Source organism: Vulpes vulpes, chromosome 12, assembly GCF_048418805.1.
Source record: "Vulpes vulpes isolate BD-2025 chromosome 12, VulVul3, whole genome shotgun sequence".
In the NCBI taxonomy this organism is placed as follows: Eukaryota; Metazoa; Chordata; class Mammalia; order Carnivora; family Canidae; genus Vulpes; species Vulpes vulpes.
The window spans coordinates 18,297,322-18,320,082 of NC_132791.1; the positions used below are offsets into that span (position 1 = coordinate 18,297,322).

Genomic DNA, 22,761 nt, shown 5'->3' on the forward strand with positions numbered 1-22,761 from the left:
TATTTATTTATTCATGAGAGACACAGGGAGAGAGGCAGAGACATAGGCAGAGGGAGAAGCAGGTTCCTCACAAGGAGCCTGATGCGGGACCCAATCCGGGGAGTCCAGGATCACATCTAGAGCCGGAGGCAGACACTCAACTGCTGAGCCACCCAGGCGCCCCTTATATTATTTCCAATCATTAAATCCATGATCTCTTTTGGGGCATGAGGATGTAAGCATCTAGTGTTGTCTGAGCTCCTTTCAGAAGAACCAAAGTTTTCAGACATCATGATACAAACATTCAGAGGCTTAGTACTGTGAATATGGGTTTCAAATTGCTGTTAGCATTGATGCTACCTAGCATTTCGGTTACTGAAGAAGACCTCTAGCAGGGAGTTGGTTATTAAAACACAAGGGCCTGCCAGGGCTTGATGTTATTTAGTCTTCGGAAAACTGAAGATAACAACATAGAATTATGCTATATAGAATTATTCAGCATATGTACAGAATTAATGACATCTATTTAGAAGTCAAAAATTACTAGGCCTTAGCTATGGTTTAGAATGGTTCATAGGTGATTACACCCATTTACTCCATGATACTTTTTCTCCAGTTCCAGGATCTCCAAGCTAAATTAGATGCAAGCACCCACTTGCTTAGAACAGTTATTTCCTTAGGGCACACCCCCTGTTTGCAATGCCCCAGCTAATAGTGAGTCTGTTGCTCCTGGAAGAATATCCCCTAAGGTTTCTGCCTGACTCCTAAATTCAAATTTATTGGAATTCCTCCTTCTTTCCTCTTTTCCTCCTATAAGGCAAGGGAAAGCTAGATCTGACAAATGATCAATGAGAAAGGGTGGAAAGTCCCTAGCTAAAAGAATATGTGGCCTTGTTTTCTGTTTGTTTGTTTGTTTTTAAAGAATAAAGTGGAAGAAACAATTGTGATCTTGGAAGAAAGACTACATGAGAGCAGAGAGACTCCAACTTATAAATGCATTATAAATAAGGAAGAGGAACAAAAAGTTAAAATTTACCTTGGAAAGGTAAAAGCGAAACAATGGGGAAAAAATAGAGCATTTGTTCATAGGAAAGTGATCTACAGTGATAATTGTGTTAATTGGCTTGTTTGTTGGTAATTAGGGAATTTCAAATTTGCAATGCATAACTATCCTTTGTAATTAAAGAGAGAGAGAGAGAGAAGAAAGAAAAGAAAAAGTCAAGACAGATCTGTGGTTCTTGATCCTTGAAGAATGCCAAAAAAAAGGGGGGGGGGCCTAGAATGTGTATCCCAAGGTGCTGAACCCTGGTTATTTTATTTCCTTTGGCTTTAACAAGTACTGCTGGTTTGTCTATATTTAGAGAGATCAGTAACAAACACACATCTGGGATGAGGAGATACTATAGATTTTTTTCAATTATCCTCCACCAACTTTCTATTATGAAGATTTTCAAACAAAACTGACAACTGTGAACACCTATATACCCACCACTTAAATTCTGTAATTGTTACTATCTTGCTATATTGATTTTATTATCATTACTTATCCATCTGTTAAGGGTCTGATTTGATAGCATTTAAAAAGATCTTCCCCAAATTTAGGCAATTAAAAAAAAAAAAATTCTCCCTAAGAGACTTGGGTCAGAAATGGGATGCTAAGCGAAGTTCTAAGGAGGAAGCTGGATTCCTGTTCAGTCAGTAGCTGAATTATTATCCTGAAATTATCCTGATTATCCCGAAATACCACAAACCTTCTGAAACCGTTTCCTCATCTGTAAAATAAAGCGAGACAAAATGATAATCATGATCCCCTTAGTTACAATCCTTTCTAGCCTAAAATTCTATGAAAAGCAATTTTCTTAATAACTGCCATTTACTTTTTCTGTGTTTTCTGTGTGGCAGGAAGTATGGTATAATCTCATTTAATCTTCACAGGTCCCTTAAATTTTTGAGATACCACATTCATGAAGACTACCGACTGTTTTTAGTAGCACATAGCCACTCTGACCTATTTCTAGTTGCACTTCCCCTTCACATTTTCAGTATGTTTTACTAGCATCAATTTTGTACTCTTTGGTGGAACTAGCTGGAACCAGCACACAGAAATTATCTTTGCTCACTGAGACAAACACAAGTAAACTCCAACCCCTGGTTTGTAATTTTTTTTCCAAATGTAAAATGAGATAAAACAGCTAAAAGTACTTTAACTTGTTTATTTTGGTAAAATAATTACATATAATTATTGTTGAAGGAAATCTACAATACACAATCTTGGTGTTTTTATTTAAATCTGTTGCACATTGAATAACAAAATTAAAATGTCAGTTTTTCAATTGGAGAAAGTACTCAAATCAACAGCCATGTGCTAAACAAAGAGACTCAATTAGAGCACATTATGGTTCGATTTGGGAATGAATATATCAAAGAGAAAAAAAAAACAACAAAGACCATACATATATTGTCTGTGTGTGTTTTATAAATGAAAAGCCACCACGACTTTCTATCTCAATATGCCTCTTCAGACTTAACTATCTCCTCCATGTTCATTGCTCTCAAATATATATATTAGTCTTCACTTCTAGTAGAAAAAGCCATTTGTTTTTACTTATTTCCAAGGGAGCTATTTGTATTTCAATGCATATTTAAAGATCTTATATTGTAGAAATGTAACAGGATGCCTGCACAAGGTGTCCCAGAACTATAAATACACACTATTATGTAATCAGTGAGGCTCACACCTAGGAAGTCTGGATGGAATGGTTATCCTGAAGCAAATGAACAAAAATAAGAAGGTTTAGCTCTGTTGATTGGAAGGAAACACTGGAACTGCAGAATAAGAAAGGAAAGTGAATCTACTCAAGTCACAGAGATGATAAACCCAAACTCTTCACTTGATTTCCTATGCCCCTTAAACAAAGATTTCAATAATAGATTCTGCTCAAGAGCAGGGAGAAACTTGTTTTTCCCAATGAAATCAGCATGTCTCTAACCAAAGAATATCTTTCATGGTAACATATGTGGGTATTTTCTATATGAATATTGGGGTTACTATGCAACCTCCATGTGTAGGGACACACTCTCTGAATAAGTGTTGTCTCTGAAAGGAAGTCATCGTTCTCAACATCCATCACCCAGAAAGGAGGCAGCTCTTCAAACAGGAAACCCAAGCAAAGACACTCTCTGGACCTTGCTGTTTTGGTCCCGTTTGAAGAAAGATAAATGCCTAGCTCTATTCACTTCTGGTGGCAGCACTCAGATAATGTCTGCCAAATGGAGACAGGCCAAAAGATAAGGACATGAGGAAAATGTCTTTGTAAGCCAGCTTGAACAGTTTCATGTTGCTTTCTCTATTCATTATCCTCCAGCTTTTAGCAAAGCTTGATTTAAACGCTGCAGCCCTACATCAGCTGTTCCACTGGCATTAGGGTAAGACTAGTGTGTCCATACTTGGATCACAGCCTTAGCATGGAGAAGAAAAATGGTAGCACACACCTCAATACATGTTGAAGAGGAAGCCTGAGAACAAGAGTCAGGGCTGAGGGCCAGCAACCCCTTACCACTTGGAGATTCTCCCTGCACTGCATCTTTGTGTCTGGGGCTCTTTATTATTAAAGAAGGTGGCAGCCTCTCATGAATGCTCAATAACAGGCAACGAGATGCAAACTATCAGGTTCCCTTATTGTTTTCACTGCCTGAAAACTCAGAGCTGACTATTGTGTTCAACTACAAAAGCTTTCCTCAGCTAGAAGTTATGGATAATTGTTCTTTCTTTTCCCCTTTTATTTATTGGTTCTTATCTTTCTGATCATTAGTTCTGGTCTTACTGCATATATTTTTATTTCAAGTTTCCCAAATCGTTTCCTGGAAAACAGCCAGAGTACACAAGCCAATCAGTGAATAAATTTTTCCCATATAATAAGAAAGTTACGAAACAGTGCTCATCTCAGTCAAAGCTCTGAATGCTAGGGAGGTTGACAGCTGTATGCTGGTCTCTCTTCTACCTTATCCAGGAACCAGAGCAGATTCCCAAGAGGTCAAAGAGAGCCTGAAGGCTAATGTCCGTACAATCTGAAGATCACAAATCATTCTGAATACATACTTCTTTAGGGATGGAGGGGGCAGAGGGAACAAAGCATGGACCTGCAATCCAGGAGAGAATATCTCAGTGAACTGAGCAAGGTTCCAGGTCTAAGCTAGGAGTTCAGGGTCAAATACTTCACTTAAGGTGGCTTTTTAGGCACCAGAATAAAAAGAGAGAATGAGGTGTAAGGCAAATGTTGATTGCTGCTTCTCTGCCTAAGATTCTCTTCCATTTCTAACCATGCTGCTGCCCACTGAACAAGTCCACTTGGCTATGCTACTTTTACCTCAAACTCAACATGTTCAAACCAGATTTCATTTCTCCTCAATCTTTCTCTCACCTAATTCATTACTAGTTAAAGGCATTATCCAGGTGTAAAAATCCTGGTCATTCTTTTTTGATTTCATGCAATCCTTAATTTTTGTACTTCAGCTTTCTATGACTAAGATCTACTGGCATTCAACAAATATTTACTGACTGCCTATGATGCACCAGGCACTTTCTTTGCACTTTAAACTGCTGAACAAAACAAAAATATTCATTATCACAGAGCTTATATTCTAGTAGGAAGGAGAAAACAAAGTAAATAAGTAAATATAGGTAAGTTAATACAGGATTTCAGAAGGTAATAAATGCTACAAAAAAGAAAAAGTAGAGGGAGATAATGGCAATTTTTAAAAAGGTGGTCAGAGCAAGCATCATTGAGAAAAAGGTAACATTTGAGCAAAGATGTGGAAGAGGTGAGGGAGGAGGCTGTGCAGGAATGTAGGGAAGAGCAGAGAGGCAAAAGGACAGCCATGCAAAGGTCCTATTACCAGCTCCTCTGATTTCGTTGAAATGTCATAGAATCATCCTTCCACTCCATTCCCAATGCCATCATACAAATTCCAAAGTCTCCTAGGTAATCACCCTGCTCCGTTTCCTATGTGATGCAGTTAGATATTCATTTTGCAAATTAAAACCATTAACCTGATTTTTAAGGCTCATAATTCTTTGAATCCACCCTTTACATCATGAACTTCATTATTATTTCACTATTTCAGGAACTCTGCCCCTCATCCACTCTAAACTCTATCCATCCCTCAAAGCAGGACATCAATTCTTACCACTTCTATAAAGTAGTGCCTGTGGTTGCTATTATTGAATCTGAATTATTATTTCCCAAGCATCCTATTTCTTGGAAGCAAGTCAGCCTCTTTCTCTACTTCCCATTGTTTGGTCATTTCTTTGTTAAGTAATTTGTTAAGATTAAATGAGCTTGGGGGTTCCTCGGTGGCTTACTGGTTGAACATGTCCTTTGGCTCAGGGCATGATCCCAGAGTCCTGGGATCGAGTCCCGCATCAGGCTCCCCGCAGGGAGTCTGATTCTCCCTCTGCCTATATCTCTGCTTCCCTCTGTGTGTCTCTTGTGAATAAGTAAATAAAATCTTTAAAAAAAAAAAAAAGATTAAATGAGCTATTTCTTCTACAAAGCTGAAGATCTTTGCCAACTTAAAAATACTTTTATCACATTTGATAAACTACTGAAAGAAACAGAATGATTAAAAAATGGTTTTATCATATTAAGAAATGCATGGGGGTGGGTAGAATAAGCCAAAGTGTTCATGGTGGACAGTGATAGCTTTTTTCTTTTCTCTAACTCAAATTTTCAGCTACTTTCAGGTCTGTGCTTAGGTTACTTTGAGAAACAAAGACCTTGCTATGAAAATATATAAATCAATACAAATAGTGAGTAATCAACTGTCATTAGACTCATCAGAGAAATTCAAATTACCTTAAAATATAATTCAAAGACTGCAAGCATCTGAATAACCTGAGGTTGTGAAGAGGCAAACTATAATTAAAACAAGCTGAAGCAAATTCTCATGGCTAAAAAAAAAAAAAGAAGAAAAAGCCTTCCTCATGAAATGACCAAAACAAGATATTTACTGTATATGAAAGCAGCATGATGTACAGGAAAGATTACACCCTCTGAAATGCTCAGGTAAAGGTTCCACCATTTATTAACATCATGACCTATGACCTAAGTTTCATGGTCTGTAAAATGGAAACAGAGAAGCTTTTTTTTTTTTTTACAAATTTCATTAGATACAAACGAAATTCCAAGTTGAACAAAAATCCTGTTAATCCTTGCTTACCCAAGCAGATGGAGTTAATGGTAATGCACAATCATTCACTCTTTGGTGGTTAGACTATTGTTAGTCTACAGACCTCTATTCTATCTGAAGCAGTCTTTTAAAATAATATATTTACGATTAAAAGATGAAAGAATATTAACATCTTTGGGTAGCATCTAAGAGAGTTGAAAAGAATCTTAGGTTAGAACCAAGGTCATCAAACCTATCTTTTGAGCACTGGTCACCTGGACCTAGTAACAAATGGACTATAAAAAAATCTTTGGGGGGATCCCTGAGTGGCTCAGCAGGTTTGGTGCCTGCCTTCAGCCAGGGGCGTGGTCCTGGAGTCCTGGGATTGAGTCCCACATAGGGCTCCCTGCATGGAGCCTGCTTCTCCCTCTGCCTGTGTGTCTCTGCCTCTCTCGCTCTCTGTGTCTCGAATGAATGAATGAATGAATGAATGAATGAATAAATAAATAAATAAATAAATAAATAAATAAATAAATAAATATTAAAAATCTTTTGGAATGGGATGTCTTGGTTCCACATTCGGTTGAGAAACAGACTCCCAGTTTCAGCTCAGGTCATGATCTCCAGGTTGTGAGATGGAGCCCCATAAGGGCTGAATGAGGAGTCTGCTTGGTATCCTTCATGTTTGTGCTCTTTCACTTGCTCTCTCTAAAATAAATAAACTTTCAAAAAAAAATATTTTCAAAATTAAATGGTACATAAGAAGATTTTTGTACTATTATGCAACTACCATCCAGGGTTGGTTATGAGAATTAAATGAGACAAGGCAGACAGAATAATGATTTTATTTATTCATTTATTTGAGAGAGAGAGAGAGAAAATGAGAGTATGAGTGCAAGAAAGGGGAAGGGCAGCAGGGGGAGGGAAAGAGAATCCCAAGCAGACTCTGCACTTAGTGTCGAGCCCTACACAGTGCTCGTGCTTGTTCTCACAACCTGGACATCATGACCGGCGCCCAAACCAAGAGACAAGGCTTAACCCACAGAGCCACCCAAGCACCCCTGGCACATTCTTATAACACATTTTTTTCAGATTGATAAAAAATGGTACGTGGATCACTGAATGTTCAAGAAATGTCAAAGTGACCTGTGGGTATCCCCTGCAAGTCCTATTTTTTTTTTTTTTTGTTAGAAATCATTTTTTATAATATGTATTCTTGGAATGCCAAAATAAGGGACTAGCTTTACAAAAGGCCAGATCTGACTTATAAAATTGGACCCATACAAATTGAATCCAGACTTACTTACTCCACTCTCACTCTTCATTGTGTTTGAGAAAGTGTTTAAGGCAAAAAGCCTTATCCATAGGCTTCAGTGCATATCAAAAAAGGATAACCATAAGAAACCCACCTGCATCATCTGAGCCCAAACTAGATCTATTCCAAAGTAGCAACAAGTCTTAATGTTTACGAATAATGCTTGGATTTGATATTGAGGAAATTCAGTTAAGAAAGGCATTAATCTATCCTAAGCATTGGAGTTAGGCTGGGTCAAGATAGATAGATCATAATTTTTAAGAAAATTCCAAAAGTTTTCTCAAGCTAATTCTATGGGACAAAGCATGAAAAATCCCTGAGAAACATGCCAGCATCTGCCCTCACTCAATTCCAGAAGCAGGAAGCAAAGATGTGACCCAATCACATGATAATAAACCACAGCCCATCTGTTCAGAGAACTTGTATTATGTAAACCACAACCAAGAAAGAACAGCAAAAGGCAGGCTGTTTGTTGACATGAGCAGGGGGCTCTGTGATTTGAAGAGACATGTTCTCACATCAAAAGGGCCATCCATAAAATAATGGCACTTTCAAAACCCACGTCATTAGAAATGAACATATCTGATGCACTACAAAGGTACTACCAGAATGGTGTTGGGTTCAGATTAAATGTTTCAACGGGCCTAGAAGAATTTTTCAGCAAAGGTCTTCTCCACATAAGCAGCCCTCCCCAGAGGAACAGATTTATCTCCCACTCAATTACTTTGATCATGTCAATTCCCTATTTAATTTCAACAACAAAGTACATCATCTAAAATTCTAAATCTAGACCATGTAACTGTAAGGCCTTTAACTGCATCCATTTTAACTAAACCCCAAACAGTTTCACCGTCTTACAAACTACTAAATAAAGCCTCCTCTTCTCAATCAATAAGCTCTATATCAGGTCTTTTAATCAGCAATATAAAAAAGACATTGACTTTCTCTTGAGGACGTTTTAACCACCACCACCACCACTACCACAACCACCCCCCCCCCCCCGCCCACAGTACATCAGAAGTCACTTTTCATAAGTTCTGTGAAATTCAAGATAACTTCACTTTGGTAAGTCACTCCATTAACCCTCCCCCCTCCAAGTCCTTCACATTTTTTAAAGAGCACAAGATTTGGAATGAGATAAATTCTTGTCTTAGTTCTGCTTGACCCTGAGAAATTCACCTAACCCCTGATGTCATTTTTTTCCCTTGTAAACTGAAGTGACTTAGAACTTTCACCATTAGAATGTCTACCCCTGGCAGGCAGCCCATAGTATTTTCCCCTTATTCATCCCACTTAGGTTACCTTTCTATTTTGTTTCTTGTCATGTATTACAGAGCTTTCAGAACTGGGGTAAAGAAACAGTGGTTAATATACATCCAAAACCCATACTATATAGAATTAGGAACTTAACTCTAAAGAGGAACTTGCCAGCCAATCAATAAAAGTTTTGGTTCCTGCCCTAGAATAGGCCTCAGGACAGCTTACCACTCATCAAATCCCACTCTCTGCCCATTTGAATTCGAGCTACCTTCAAAGTCAGTTTAAATCCTAAAGTCCCAGAAAGCCTCGCCCAATCACTTCAGCCTATATTAATCATTTCCCTCTTGGACTGCTCATGCCTCCCTGTAAGGGTGATCTTAAAAATATTTAACAACTGGCTCCACATTGCTACCAGCCAACCAGAAAGGATGTTTGATCAATCAAAATACACACAGCCCAGTGGAAATTGCTGGTTGAACATTAGTCCTACCTATTATTATCAATACAAAATAGCAACCTCAAACTGGAATACAACTTTCTCATTTGATCTTTAAGATCTCATGAATTAGGAAAAGTAGGTATCATCCAGATTTTCTGCATAACTAGAAGTGAAGTTGGGACTAATAACCAAATCGAATAACCAATTGTGTCTTTCATCATATTATACAATTTTCCCATATTACATACATGGAATTGTCAATTAATATTGCATAAACTGCACTTATATAAAGCAGTATAAATACTCAAGGAATGCTCAGTCAAATGGAATTTCTTTAATCAAGAGCATTTAAGCAAACAATATAAAACACAGCGCTAGGCTCTGAAAGTATAAAGGAAATAAAAGGCATAACCTTTGCCCTCTGGGTACCATTCCAAAGTACAGGTAAATAACAGTGCGAGATGGTAGAAATAAACAATACAAACAACAATACAAACTGTAAGCGCTATACATACAGTTCAGGGAAATAAAGAGTTCAGGAACTAAACCAGTACATGAAGCCAAAACTGAGAACTTCTCACTCCCAAAAGGGGGAAAAGGAAGTATGTTGTTAGAAGGCTAAAAAGTCAGGAGTCAGTGGAAAAACAGAAATCGCTGGAACTGGAGGTTTAGAGTAATAATAAGAAGTGAGATTTTTGGTTGAATACTCAGAAATGGCCCTAATCATAAGCCTCAAGTGTTGCTGAATACAAATGGAAACTCTTATAAACCCTTTGTGAGAATGGCTGTGGAAGATTAGTTTGGCCATAACCTATAGAAAAGTCTGGATGAGAGAAACTGGAAAGCAAACAGATTCAAGGGATAACAGGACACTAAACTGATGGCTGTATACAAAGAAAGGAAGAGACATTCAAGAGGCATTGAAATAAAGAAGAGTTGGGCTCTACGCATGTTATCAAAGAAAAAACTTACATGACGTAAGAAAGGAAACCAGATTCTCACAGGAGATATCCATGTAGACATCTGGTACGGTACTAATCTGTGTACTAAGGCCAGAGAACCAATTTCTCCAGAGAAATCTGTGTTAGAGAAGCTGGTCAGAGGGAAACAAAACCGATACCCAGACAATAAGGAACAACTGCAAGGTCTTAAAAAGGAAGGCAAATTATAAATTTAAAATTGCACTTGACCTTCTTTAGAATATATGAATGATCAACATCAACATAACCAGCAAATGTGGGCAGGCCAGTTGAGGTAATGTAGGCTTAAGAATAACAGCACCTGGGTCAACTCTGTATTGTATACATGCCACCGTAGTCTGTAAGCTCCTCCCCAGCATGGGCTGAGCAATGTTCTATGCATCAATTAAGTCCAACACTGTTCCTTGAATACAGGAACACTTAGTGTGCTAGGCTACAAAGAGGGAACTATGCTATTCTAGTTAGCAGTGGTGTAGAAATGCTACTTTTGCTTGATACACGAACTACTGATTCTCCCACCTGCCCCTAATATAGTTTGCCCCCACTCCCTAGGCCAATGTCAAAAATCCACGGTTTCCTCTAACCCAGGCCTAGTATGAAGGGACTCCAGGAATGTACTGGGAAGTCAACCTCATTTTCATATTGTGAGGGTAAAATCAAAAAGTGAACAGTAAAGACCAACTGCTCATTAGTGAACGTGAAAAGAAACACGGGTTGTGCCAGACGAGTATATACATTAAGGTGTATAGGTTTTGGAAACACTGGCCTCTGGGTGCAAATCCTAACTCCAGTCCTTAGTCATGGGGTACTTAACCTGTTCGAAGCTCAGTCTTCTCATCTATAAAATGGGGCAAATGCCACTAGGAGGGTTTCACGGTCAGCATTAGATAACGCACTTTGGTGTACTTCACGCATCTACACCATGGTAAAGCTCTTCAGAGACAGTAGCTAGTGGCAGTCTCATTCTTGGAGTTCTTTGTTTTTTAAACATTTGGTATTCAATTTTAGAAACAGAAATGTACTTTCACTGTAATTTAGTTTCTAACCCTGAGGATCTATATTTTAGTTTCTAGTATTTTAGTCTGGATGCTAATGGTTTTTCTCTCTCCCACGGAGGTTGGTCATGACACCACGTACCCCATGCTGATTTAACCTTTTTGGAAAACGGAGCAAACGTTCTCCCTGGAAAACCAACCGCTCGGAGGGACTCCTGATTCGAAACTACTGTCACTCGAGAAAAGGAACATCACCGGCGACGTTCCTTCGAGGAAATAAAAGCGTTCGATCAATCCGGAGAGTCCTTCCCATTCAAACGTTCCGAACCCCGCAGAGTGAGCAAAACGTTCAAGTTTCTACTACGAAAAACAGTCTGTAGCCTCCTGGTTACTGGATGCACTTCAACGCGCCCCAACGCACGGAAGAAACGTTCCGCACATCTTCGTGCCGCCTCCTCCTCACACAAAGCTTGGAGGCTCCCCTTCCGAAGCCACCCCGGCTGGAAAAGGAGCCCCTCGGGGGAGGGGGGCGGCGGCCCCGTGACCCCGGGGTCTCCACCGCACACCGCCCCCCCGCCGCTCCCCCACCGCGCCCCCTCCCGCTCGGGGCGGGCGCCCCGCCTCCGCCAGGCCCGGCCAGACAGACGCACACCCCCGGGCGCTCGGCCCGCGCCCCCTCGCTCCTCGGAAGGCAGCCCGGGCCGCCGAGCGCTCCGCCCCGTCGACGCCGCCCCCCCCGCGGCGGGGAGCCGGGAGCAGGGGCGACCGCCGGCGGCCGGGCACGTCCACTCGCGCTCGGACACACGCCCCCGCCCCGCCCCGCCCCGCCCGCGCTCCCCGCCCGCGCCTCGCGTGGCGGCCGCCAGGCCAGCCCGGCCCCGGCCCCGGCCCCGGCCCCGCGCCGCCACCTGCGCCCCCGGCCCCGCGCCATGTTTGAGAAAGAGAGGGAGCGAGCCAGAGGCCGGGCCCGGCCCGCGCGCCCCGCAGCCGCCCGCCAGCCCCGCCGCGCCGCCGCTCACCCGTCGCCCCCGGGACCAGCGTCGCCGCCGCCGCCGCCGCCAGCACGAGGAGGAGCAGCCGCGGGCGCGGAGCAGCGGCCGCCGTCCCCATGGTCCCGCCGCCACCGCCTGTGGCCCGGTCCGGCCCGGCCGCCGCCTCGCCTCAGCAAGCCTCGCCTCGCCCCACCTCCCGCCGCCGCGGCGGCCTCGCTCCGGCCCTTTGTAACTGCTCCGGGGCTGCGCGGCCATTGGCTGCCGGGCTCCCGCCGGCCCCGCCTCCCGGCGCTCCGCGAGCGGCCGAGCGGGACCCAGCCCGGAGCCCCGCCCCCCGGCCCGCCGGACAGCCAATCCGCAGCCGCGGGCGCCGGCCTCTGGCCACGCCCCCAGGCTCCCCGGGGGCCGTGCTGCCAGACCCCGGCCCCAGCCAGAGCCGCCCCCGGCTCGGAGGAGGCCGGGGCGGGGGCGGGGTGTGGGGCGCCCCGGCCTGGGCCAGCCTCCGGCCGCGGACGCCTGGGGTCGCGCCACAGGGGTGTCCGGGTGTGAGGCGCCTCCGGGAAGAGGCTGTGGCCGCGCGACGCTCTTGTAACCTTCTCCAAGCGCGTAAGATCCAGCACTGACCCCAGCCCCACCCCGACCCCATCCACAGCCCCGCACCCGCGTCCCCAGCACATGCACCCAGGTCCGCGGGGTCGCCGGGCAGGCTCCAACTTCCACTTCCCAGACCCACGCCTCAACTTTCGATATCCGCCCCGCCGCCCGGAAAAATCTCTCCTCGGTGCCTTCCACGGACGCCTCAGTCTCCTGCCTACCCCCCGCCCGTCCGCGCCCCCGCCGTCAGCGTCTGACCCCAACCACACTCCAGGCCCCGAAAGTCCTCAAATCCCGGCCTCAGGCCTCGATCCTGAGATCGGACACGCCCCCTCCTCCCTCAGCCCCTCAGCCCCCCCCCCCCCCCCCCCCGCAGCCTCTCTCCCTCCGGAACTCCGAGCAGACCCAGCACCCGGCTCCAAACCACACTCCCTCCTTCTGACCCCTTCCGGACCCAGGTGGGAAAAGGAAGGTCCCCACCCCCCCTCACCACACCCCCCCCCAGAGGACGAGGATTCCCCTTCTTGGCTCGCAGCACCCCTCCCCTGGCGGAGGGGGAGCAGTCAATACTTTGACTTGCCTCTGACACGCCTGCACAATAATTCTGAGGTGTCACTAGAAACCCAAATAAACTCGGCTACGTTTTCATTCTGAATTCCTAATTTACTGTGAGACGCTCCACCCACCTTCCCTCTGGGACACCAAAATGAGCTCCAGATTTGTAATTCTTCCTGTCAGACTAGTCCTCTCTTCAGACACAAACACAGCCGAGGAGGCTGTGTTCCACAGAACAGAGAATATTTTTCCACAGAACCTTTTAAGGAGAAAATTTTATTTTCTGTGTGATCTGAGCTTGGAATCAGATAAACCTGGGTCGCAGAAATCACAGTCACCGCCCCCCACCCCCAGCCCCAGCATCGATTCCTAAATCACTGCGGGGCTGCTCTTCCCTGAGCACTTCACCTGCCTCTGAAGACTTCCCTGTCGGGCTGTGAGAGGGCTGGGTGGGGGTCTCGGAGCTGGCATCTGGGACCTGCCTGCCTCTTCCAACCTCCTGGGTAGGACCCTTATTTGAACAAGTCAGTCAACCTTACTGAGTCTCCCTGTCCTCATCTGGAACGTGGAAATAAGATCTCCCTCCCAAGGTCAGTGAAAGGATATGAGATCGGGTTCCTCCTCCCCCCTCTTTCAAGTTCTACTTGTAGGCCCTCCCTCCAGACACTCCCATCTCCTCCCTGGACAGGTGAGCCCCTGGGTATATACTGAACTGCCTACCTAGGGATGCAGCTGCTACCAAAAACATGGCACAGCCTGCTCTCTTGGGCTGCTGGAGACCAGCAGTGACAAGCTCTCCTCTTGCTCCTGGCCGCTGGCTGACCAAGCAGGCAAAAACTACTTCCGGCGGGTGCCAGGCCCAATCTGCTCTAATCTTTTCAGTGGAGATGTGGAGGGCAAGTCAGAGTCTTGGGAGACCTGACGTCTATAGACTTTTTTCACTGCTCTAATTCTCAGTGTCTTCCATGAGAGCCCAGAAGATATTTATTGTATGAACGAAGGAATGAATGAATGAATTGCCTCAGACAAGCGAAGTGTCTTCCTCTCATCAGGTTCTCTCATTAGATTCTTCATCTCTAGGGGCACATGGGTGGCCCAGTGGTTGAGCATCTTCCTTTAACTCAGATCATGATTCCAGGATCCAGGGATCAAGTTCCACATCAGGCTCCCTGCAGGGAGCCTGCTTCTCTTTCTGCCTGTGTCTCTGACTCTGTGTCTCTCGTGAATAAATAAATAAAATCTTAAAAAGAAAAAAGATTCTCCATCTCTAAAATGAAATATTATACCTACCCCATTTATAAATAAAAGGGATTGAATCACATGTCTTGGGCCCCTTAGATGACGTAATGTGTCTGGAACAGTGTCTAGAACATAGTAAATACATTTTTTTAAAATATAGTAAATATTTAGTTAATGCCATTTCCTTTTCCCAGCCCCTTCAGGCTCTGTTTGATTCTAATCAGCATTCATGTTCTGTTAACCTGTGCCTTCGCCTTATAGAAGCTCAGTTCATCAGCCTTGGGTTATCTTCTATGACACACTTCCAGTTCTTAACATTTTCCATGGAATTGAGTGTCTTCATTAGAACACTGAGGAACAGGAAGGAGAAACAGACTATTTTTAAATTTTATTTTCCTGATATTAGGAAGAAATTTCCATGAGCCACAGATCCATAAATAAACTACATTGGAATGGAACAATAAATTACAAGTTCAAAATCATGGTTTTCAAACTTTAAAACGAGTCCAAATTGGCTGGAAAGTTTTTTAAAATGCAGATTGCTGAGCATCAGCCCTAGAGAGTCTGCATCCGTTCATCTGATAGAAGTCCAGGACTCTGCAATTTGTAACAGAGACCCCAGGTGATTTTGCTGCGGGTGTCACCAGGCCACACTTCAAAAGACACTAGTTTAGAAAGTGTTGCCTTGAAACTCAGTAAATAAAAATGCACATACTTATTTCACCTTTTGAGAAAGGGAGGGCAATGGGAAGAAGCCTCTGGCTTTGGAGGCCTAGCTGGTATTCTGGCTCTACCCTTTTCTAGATGTAGGATCTGTGCACGCTACTTGATTTCTCTGAGATTTCACCTCCCGCAGTGTGAAATGGGATAATGACACTGACTCATATATTTGCTGTAAGGTCTAAATGAGCTATTGCACATGAAGAATCTATCATAAATGTTAATTCCCTTCATAGTCTCTACAGGCTTTGAAAAAGGCTTGTTTACTCCGTCTTGATTTAATGGGGAAGAAACGGAGGACCAGCCCCCAGCAGGTCAGCTTCAGAGCCAGGACTAAGTGACTCTCCCTCCAGTGCTTTGTCCTCTGTACAGTGCTACCTTTCAGTCTTCATGCCAAGTACATTGTTTGCTTTTCCTTTTGGAGTACTCCCTCAAGTAAAATGTTTTCTTCCAAATGGAGAGCACAGACAGTTAGTTGCCTAAACTACATTCATTCCTACATTCACTTTGTAAACAGAATCCTCATTTCCTTTGGGAAAGCAGTTCACCTAGCTAAAAATCTTAATTTCCTAGGCACCTGGCGCCTAGATATGACCCTGTGACAGAGATCTGGCCAGTGAAATATAAGAAGTCTACCAGGTAGAGCTCGTTGGGAAGATACTGTTTTCCCTATAAAGAAGAGGTAGACCCATCACATCCTCACCTTCTTTCCATCGGGAATATAGCTGCAATGCCAGAGGAATAGCAGCCATTCTGTGAGCATAAGGATGGTGGCCATAACTAGGGATAGTAGGCAGAAGATAGGAATGGATAGAGTAGAAAACTTGGAATGAAGTCTGGATCCTTGATAAACCCCTTGAGCAACTGTACCAGCTCTAAATGCTTACCACTGAAGTTCGCATTATATTAGAAAAACAAACATCTCTTTATTTTAAACCTTAAAACACTCCAATTCTGGTCAATACTATCTATTGTATATTTTGTTACTATCGTATTTTTTAAAACTACGAGCTAATGTTGATTTATATTATTTTTATCTATTGCTAACTCCTGGGCTCCTAGCTGAATAACAAATCACCTCAAAACTTAGTGGCTTAGAATAATAACCATCTATTATTTCTCATGAGACTGTGGATAGGCTGGGCTGTTTTTCTTGGTCTAGGCCAATTGAAGCTGATCACAGCTGAACTTGCATATGAGGCTGGTCAACTGGGAGCTGAACAGATCTATAATGGTTGAGTTCATCAGCTCCTTCATGTGGTTTTTCACTCTCTAGCAGGCTAGCCTAGATTTGTGAACATGACAGTTCAGAGATCCAAGATAATGAATGGCAGTTTCCAACTGGCACATCGTTTCTGCCACATATCATTGGTTTGGGCATGAATTAGGCCAAACCCAAATTCAGAATAGAGAAATAGAGTCCACCTCTTGCTAAAAGGAACAGCAACATCACATTGCAAAGGGAGGGACGTAGATACCAAGAGAGACCTAAGTGTGGCCATTTTTGCAAACACTTTTTATCACTTTTTCTGATCTTCATTTTTTTTTAATCCCTAGATTTTCCAGCTCAAATCATTTTAATTCCACCTGAAGTACATCCTTTGGGATTCCCTTTAGAGAGAGTTGACTCAGTAGCAAACAATTTCAGTTTTTGTCTGCCCAAGTTGACAATATTTAATCTGTAGTTTTGGACAGTGTTTTCACTGGCTACAGGTTTCCAGACTGGCAATCGTTTTTTTTTTCTCAACAATCAAAACTATCATTCCACTGTCTCCAGCTTCCATTGTTGTTTGAAATCGGGTATTAGTCTATTTCTCTTTTGTAGGTAATTGGTCTTTTCTGTCTTCTTTTTAACAGACTTTATTTTTTATAAATAAAAATATTTATAAATTTTATAAAAAATAAATAAAATATTTATAAAATAAATAAAATAAAAAATAAATAAAACATTTATTTTTTAGGTTCACAGCAAAATTGAGCATAAATTACATAGAGTTCCCATATATTCTCTGTCCCTGCCCAGGCACAGCCTCCCCCACTATTAATATTCCCCATCAGAGTGGTTGGTTTGTTATAATCAACGAACCTGCCCTGACACATCATTATCACCCAAAGTCCATAATTTACATTAGAATTCACTGTTTGTGTTGTATATTCTATGGGTTTTCACAAAGGTTTAATGACATACATCTACCGCTCTAGTATCTTACACAGTAGTTTCACTGCCCTCAAAATCCTCTATGCTCAGCCTACTCATCTTTCCCACCCCCTAACCCTTGGCACCCACTGATTTTTTTCCTGTCACCATAATTTTGCCTTTTCCAGAATGTCATATAGTCAAAATTGTACTGTAGCCTTTTAAGATTGGCTTCTTTCACTTAGTAATATGCATTTAAGTTTCCTCCCTATCTTTTCATGGCTTGATGGTTCATTTCTTTTTAGCGCTGAATAATATTCCGTTACATAGAGTTTATTTATCCATTCACCCCCTGAAAGATATCTTGGTTGCTTCCAAGTTTGGGCAATTATGGATGAAATGCTATAAACATCCCTGTGCAGGTTTTTGTGTGGACATAAGTTTTCAGCTCATTTGGGTAAATACCAAGGAGCATGATTGCTGGATCATATGATAAGAGTATGTTTAGCTTTGTAAGAAACTGCCAAACTATCTTCCAAAGCGGCTGTACCATTTTGCATTCCCACTAGCAGTGAATGAGAGTCCTGTTGCTCCATATCTGGCTGCTTTTATTTTATTGAATTTTTCATCTCTACAAGTTTCATTTGGTTCTTTTAAAAATCTTCATTTCTCCTCTCATCATGTCTACATTTTTCTTTATATCCCTAAACATATGAAGCATATTTATAATAGCTGTTTTAATGTACTTGTGGGATAATTCCATCTACTCTGTCATTTCTGGGTCTGTTTCTGTTTACTGATATTTTAGGCTCACATTTTCCTGCTGCTTCTTATGTCTAGTAACTTTTTTATTGGATGCCAGACATTGTAAATTTTAGGGTATGGAGCGCTTTATTTTCCTGAAGAGTCTTGAACTTTTTCTGACAGCGAGTTAAGTTACTTGCAGATTAGTTTCATCCTTTTGAGGCTTATATTAAAACTCCTTTAGGACAAGTCTAAAATAACCATTATTTTAAGACTAATTTTGCATCACCTGTCAGGTATGTTCTTTCTGGGATCTCTCTGTTAAATCCTCTGTATAGTCCACAAGGTCTCTCCACTCTGGCTAGAGAGGATTCAAATGATTTCTGAGCTGGTCTGAAGTCTGAAAATCTGTTTTATAGCTTCTCAGTATTTTTTTGTTTGTTTGTTTGTTTGTTTCCTCCAGAGTTGTTCTTGCCAGTCTCGTGAGGTTTCACTCTCTGCATGCATAGATTAGTATTCAGACAAGAGTCCAAAGGACCCCAATATGAATTTCTCAAAATCTCTGCAGAAGTCCTTCCTCTTGGGTGCCTGGGTGGCTCAGTTGGTTAATCGTCTGCCTTTGGCTCAGGTCATGGTCCCAGAGTTTTGGGATTGGGTTTTGGGATCGGGTCCTAGGATCAGGCTCCCTGGGATTGGGAGGCTACTTCTCCCTCTCCTTCTGCCTTCCATTCACCCTGCTTGTGTTCTCTCTCTCTTAAATAAAAGAAAGAAAGAAAGAAAGGGAAGAAAGAAAGGAAGGAAGGAAGGAAGGAAGGAAGGAAGGAAGGAAAAGAAAGAAAGAAAGAAGAAAGAGAAAGAAAGAAAAAGAAAGGAAGGAAGGAAGGAAGGAAGGAAGGAAGGAAGGAAGGAAGGAAGAAAGAAAGAAAGAAAGAAAGAAAGAAAGAAAGAAAGAAAGAAAGAAAGAAAGAAAGAAAATGAACTCTTTCCTCTCCAGCTGCAGGCTCCCTGAGCACTGATCTTGGTCTCAAGTCAGAGGAAATGCTGAGCATCTGTGTTTGTTATTTATTTGCATATCATCTTCTGTGAAGTGCCTGTCCAAGTCTTTTGCTCAAGTCTCATATTTTATAGGAGTTACCTGTACAATCTGGATATAAGTCTGTTGCCAAATGTGTGTCTGGTAAATATTTTTGTTCTGTTATTTTTATTAATGTTATTTTTAAAGAGTAGTGGTTTTAATTGTTTTTCTTTACAGTTAGTTCTTTTTGTGTCCTGTCTAGAGAAAAAAAAGCCTACCCTCAACCATAGATATTCCTCTACATGTTCTTCTATTTGCTTTAAAGTTTTGGCCTTTACATTTAAGTACTTAAGCCACCCTGAATTAGGTCTTGTATAAGATGTGAGGTATGAGTCAAGGTTTAATTTTTTCTGTACTGACATTTCAGTTGATCCAGTATGATTTGCTGAAAAACCTTTTCTTTCCTTTTTAAACTATGTTGGTGCTTTTGTCAAAAATTATTTGACTGAATATTTGCAGGCTTATTTCTGGACTCTCTTTTCGTTTACATTGGTCTAATTGTCTATCTTTTTTTTTTTAATTTTTTTTAATTGTCTATCTTAATGCCAGTATCACTGTCTGGATTACTGTACTTTATGGTAAGTTTTAAAGTCATGTGGAGTTTGCCTCCCAACTTTGTTCTTCTCCTACGTTGTTTCTAGCCAAATTTTTAAGTTATGGTAAATAGAATTTATTTTTAAATTTCACTTTCTGTGTTTCCACTAAGTTTTCTAAAATTTTTAATTTTAACTCCAGTGTATTTAACACATTGTTATATTAGTTTCAGGTGTGTGATATAGTAATGCAACAATTCTCTACTCAGTGCTCATCATAAGTGTACTCTTAATCCTCTTCACCTATTTCACTCAACTCCACCCACCTCCCCTCTGATGACTATTTTGTTCTCGATAGTTAAGAGCCTATTTCTTGGTTTGTCTCTCTTTTTCTTTGCTCGTTTGTTTTGTTTCTTAAATTCTACATATGATTGAAATCATATGGTATTTGTCTTTCTTTGACCGCTTACTTCACTTAGCATAATACCCTCTAGGTTCATCCATGTTGTTGCAAATGGAAAGATTTCATTCTTTTTTATAACTGAGTAATATTCCAACACACACACAACACACATATACATATCTACATCTTCTTTATCCATTCATCTATCAATAGGCACTTGGGCTGCTTGCACGATTTGGCTATTGTACATAATGCTGCAATAAACATAGGGGTGCATGTATCCCTCTGAATTAGTGTTTTTTGTATTTGGGGGGTAAATACCCAGTAGTGCAATTACTAGGTCATAGGGAAGTTCTATTTTTAACTTTTTGAGGAACCTCTATACTGTTTTCCACAGTGATTGCACCAATTTGCATTCCTACTAACAGTGCAAGAGGGTTCCTTTTTCTCCACATCCTTGACAACACCTGTTGTTTTCTTCTGTTGTTGATTTTAGCCATCCTGACAGGTGTGAGGTGATACCTCATTGTGGTTTTGATTTGCACTACCCCGATGATGAGTAATGTTGAGCATCTTTTGACATGTCTGTTGGCCATCTGGTTATCTTGTCTGGAGAAATATCTGTTCATGTCTTCGGCCCATTTTTAATTGGATTGTTTATTTGTTGGGGTGTTGAGTTGTATAAGTTCTTAAATATTTTGGATACTGACCCTTTATCAGATATGTGATTTGCATATATCTTCTCCCTTTCTGTAGAATGTTTTCTAGTTTAGTTGATTGTTTCCTTTGCTGTGCAGAAGCTTTTTATTTTGGTGTAGTCCCCATCAAATTTGGGGGACTATTTTTGCTTTTGTTTCCCTTGCTTCAGAAGATCCATCTAGAAAAATGTTGCTATAGCTGATGTCAGAGAAATTACTGCCTTTGCTTAAAGGCAGAAATTAAAAAATCTTCTGGATTTTTATGGTTTCAGGTTAGGTCATCAATCCACTTTGAGTTTATTTTTGTGTGTAGTGTGAGAAAGTGGTCCAGTTTCATTCTTTCACTTGTGGTTGTCCAGTTTTCCCCACAACATTTGTTGAAGAGACTATCTTTTTCCTGTTGCATTCTTGCCTTCTTTGTTGAAGATTGATTGTCCACATAATTATAGGTTTATTTCTAGGCTCTCTATTATGTTCTATTGATCTATGTGTCTCCTTTTGTGCCAGTACCATATTGTTTTAATTATTACAGCTTTGGAGTATATCTTGATACCTGGGATTATGATACCTCCAGTTGTGTTCTTTTTATTTAATATTTTAACAGTTTCTTTCTAAGGATTTTATTTTATTTATTTGAGAGAGAGAGAACATGAGTAGGGGAAGGGGAAGGGGCAGAGAGAGAAGGAGGAGCAGACTCCTCACTGAGCAGGGAGCCTGATGTGGGGTTTGATCCTAAGGCCCTGAGATCACAACTTGAGCCCAAGGCAGATGCTTAACCAACTGGAGCTACCCAGGCTCCCCAACAGTTTGTTCTTTTTATATATTTTTAAAGATTTTATGTATTTATTCATGAGAGACACACACAGAAAGGCACAGACACAGGCAGAAGCAGGCTCCATGCAGGGAGCCTGACGTGGGACTTGATCCCAGGTCTCCACGATCACACCCTGGGCTGAAGGCGGCGCCAAACCGCTGAGCCACCTGGGCTGCCAAGTTTTGTTCTTTTTAAAGATTGCTTTCAGGGCACCTGGGTGGCTCAGTCAGTTAAGCATCTGCCTTTGGTTCAGGCCATGATCCCAGGGTCCTGGGATTGAACCCCACATCGGGCTCCCTGCTTAGCGGGGAATTTGCTTCTCCCCTTCCCTCCTCTGCCTATCACTCCTCTGCTTGTGTTCTCCATCAAACAAATAAATTAAAAATATTTTTAAAATTGCTTTGGCTATTCAGGGTCTTTTGTAGTTCCATACAAAATTTGGAGTTGTTTTTCTTAATTCTGTGTAAAATGCGATTTTGATAGGGATTGCATTAAATGTTAGATTAAATGTTGGGTACTATGGACATTTTAACATTATTTGTCCTTCCAATCCATGAGCATGGAATGTCTTTCCATTCTTTGTGTTGTGTTCAACCTTTTTCGTCAGTGTTTTATAGTTTTCAGAGTACAGGTCTTTCATCTCCTTGGTTAAGCTTATTTCTAGATATTTTATTATTTTTGGTACAATTGTAAATGGGATTATTTTCTTAATTTGGTCTTTCATCTCCTTGGTTAAGTTTATTTCTAGATATTTTATTATTTTTGGTACAATTGTAAATGGGATTATTTTCTTAATTTCTCCTTTTGCTATTTCATTATTAGTGCATAGTGTATAGAGATGCAATGGATTTCTATATATTGATTTTGTATCCTGCCACTTTACTGAATTTATTTATCAGTTCTGATCGTTTTTTGGCGGAGTCTTTAAGGTTTTCTATATATAATATCATGTCATGTACAGTAATGAAAGTTTTACCTCTTCCTTGCCAAATTGAATACCTTTTATTTCTTTTTCTTCTCTGATTGGTGTGGCTAGGAGTTCCAATACTATGTTTAATAAAAGTGGTAAGAGTAGACGTCTTGTCCTGTTCCTGACTTTAAGGGAAAATCTCTGTTTTTCA

At 41.6% G+C, this 22,761-nt stretch overlaps 1 protein-coding gene across 2 annotated transcripts in view; it reads right to left on the reverse strand.

Moving 5' to 3' along the window:
- TGFBR1 (transforming growth factor beta receptor 1) overlaps window positions 1-12,327 on the reverse strand; it is a 58,198-nt gene extending 45,871 nt beyond the window's left edge. For both annotated transcript variants that reach the window (XM_072727865.1, XM_072727864.1), the window contains exon 1: window positions 12,156-12,327. In XM_072727865.1, coding sequence (XP_072583966.1) covers window positions 12,156-12,246 — 91 coding nt within the window. In that variant the 5' untranslated portion in view covers window positions 12,247-12,327. The remainder of the gene's footprint in view (window positions 1-12,155) is intronic.
- Window positions 12,328-22,761: the final 10,434 nt, after the last annotated feature.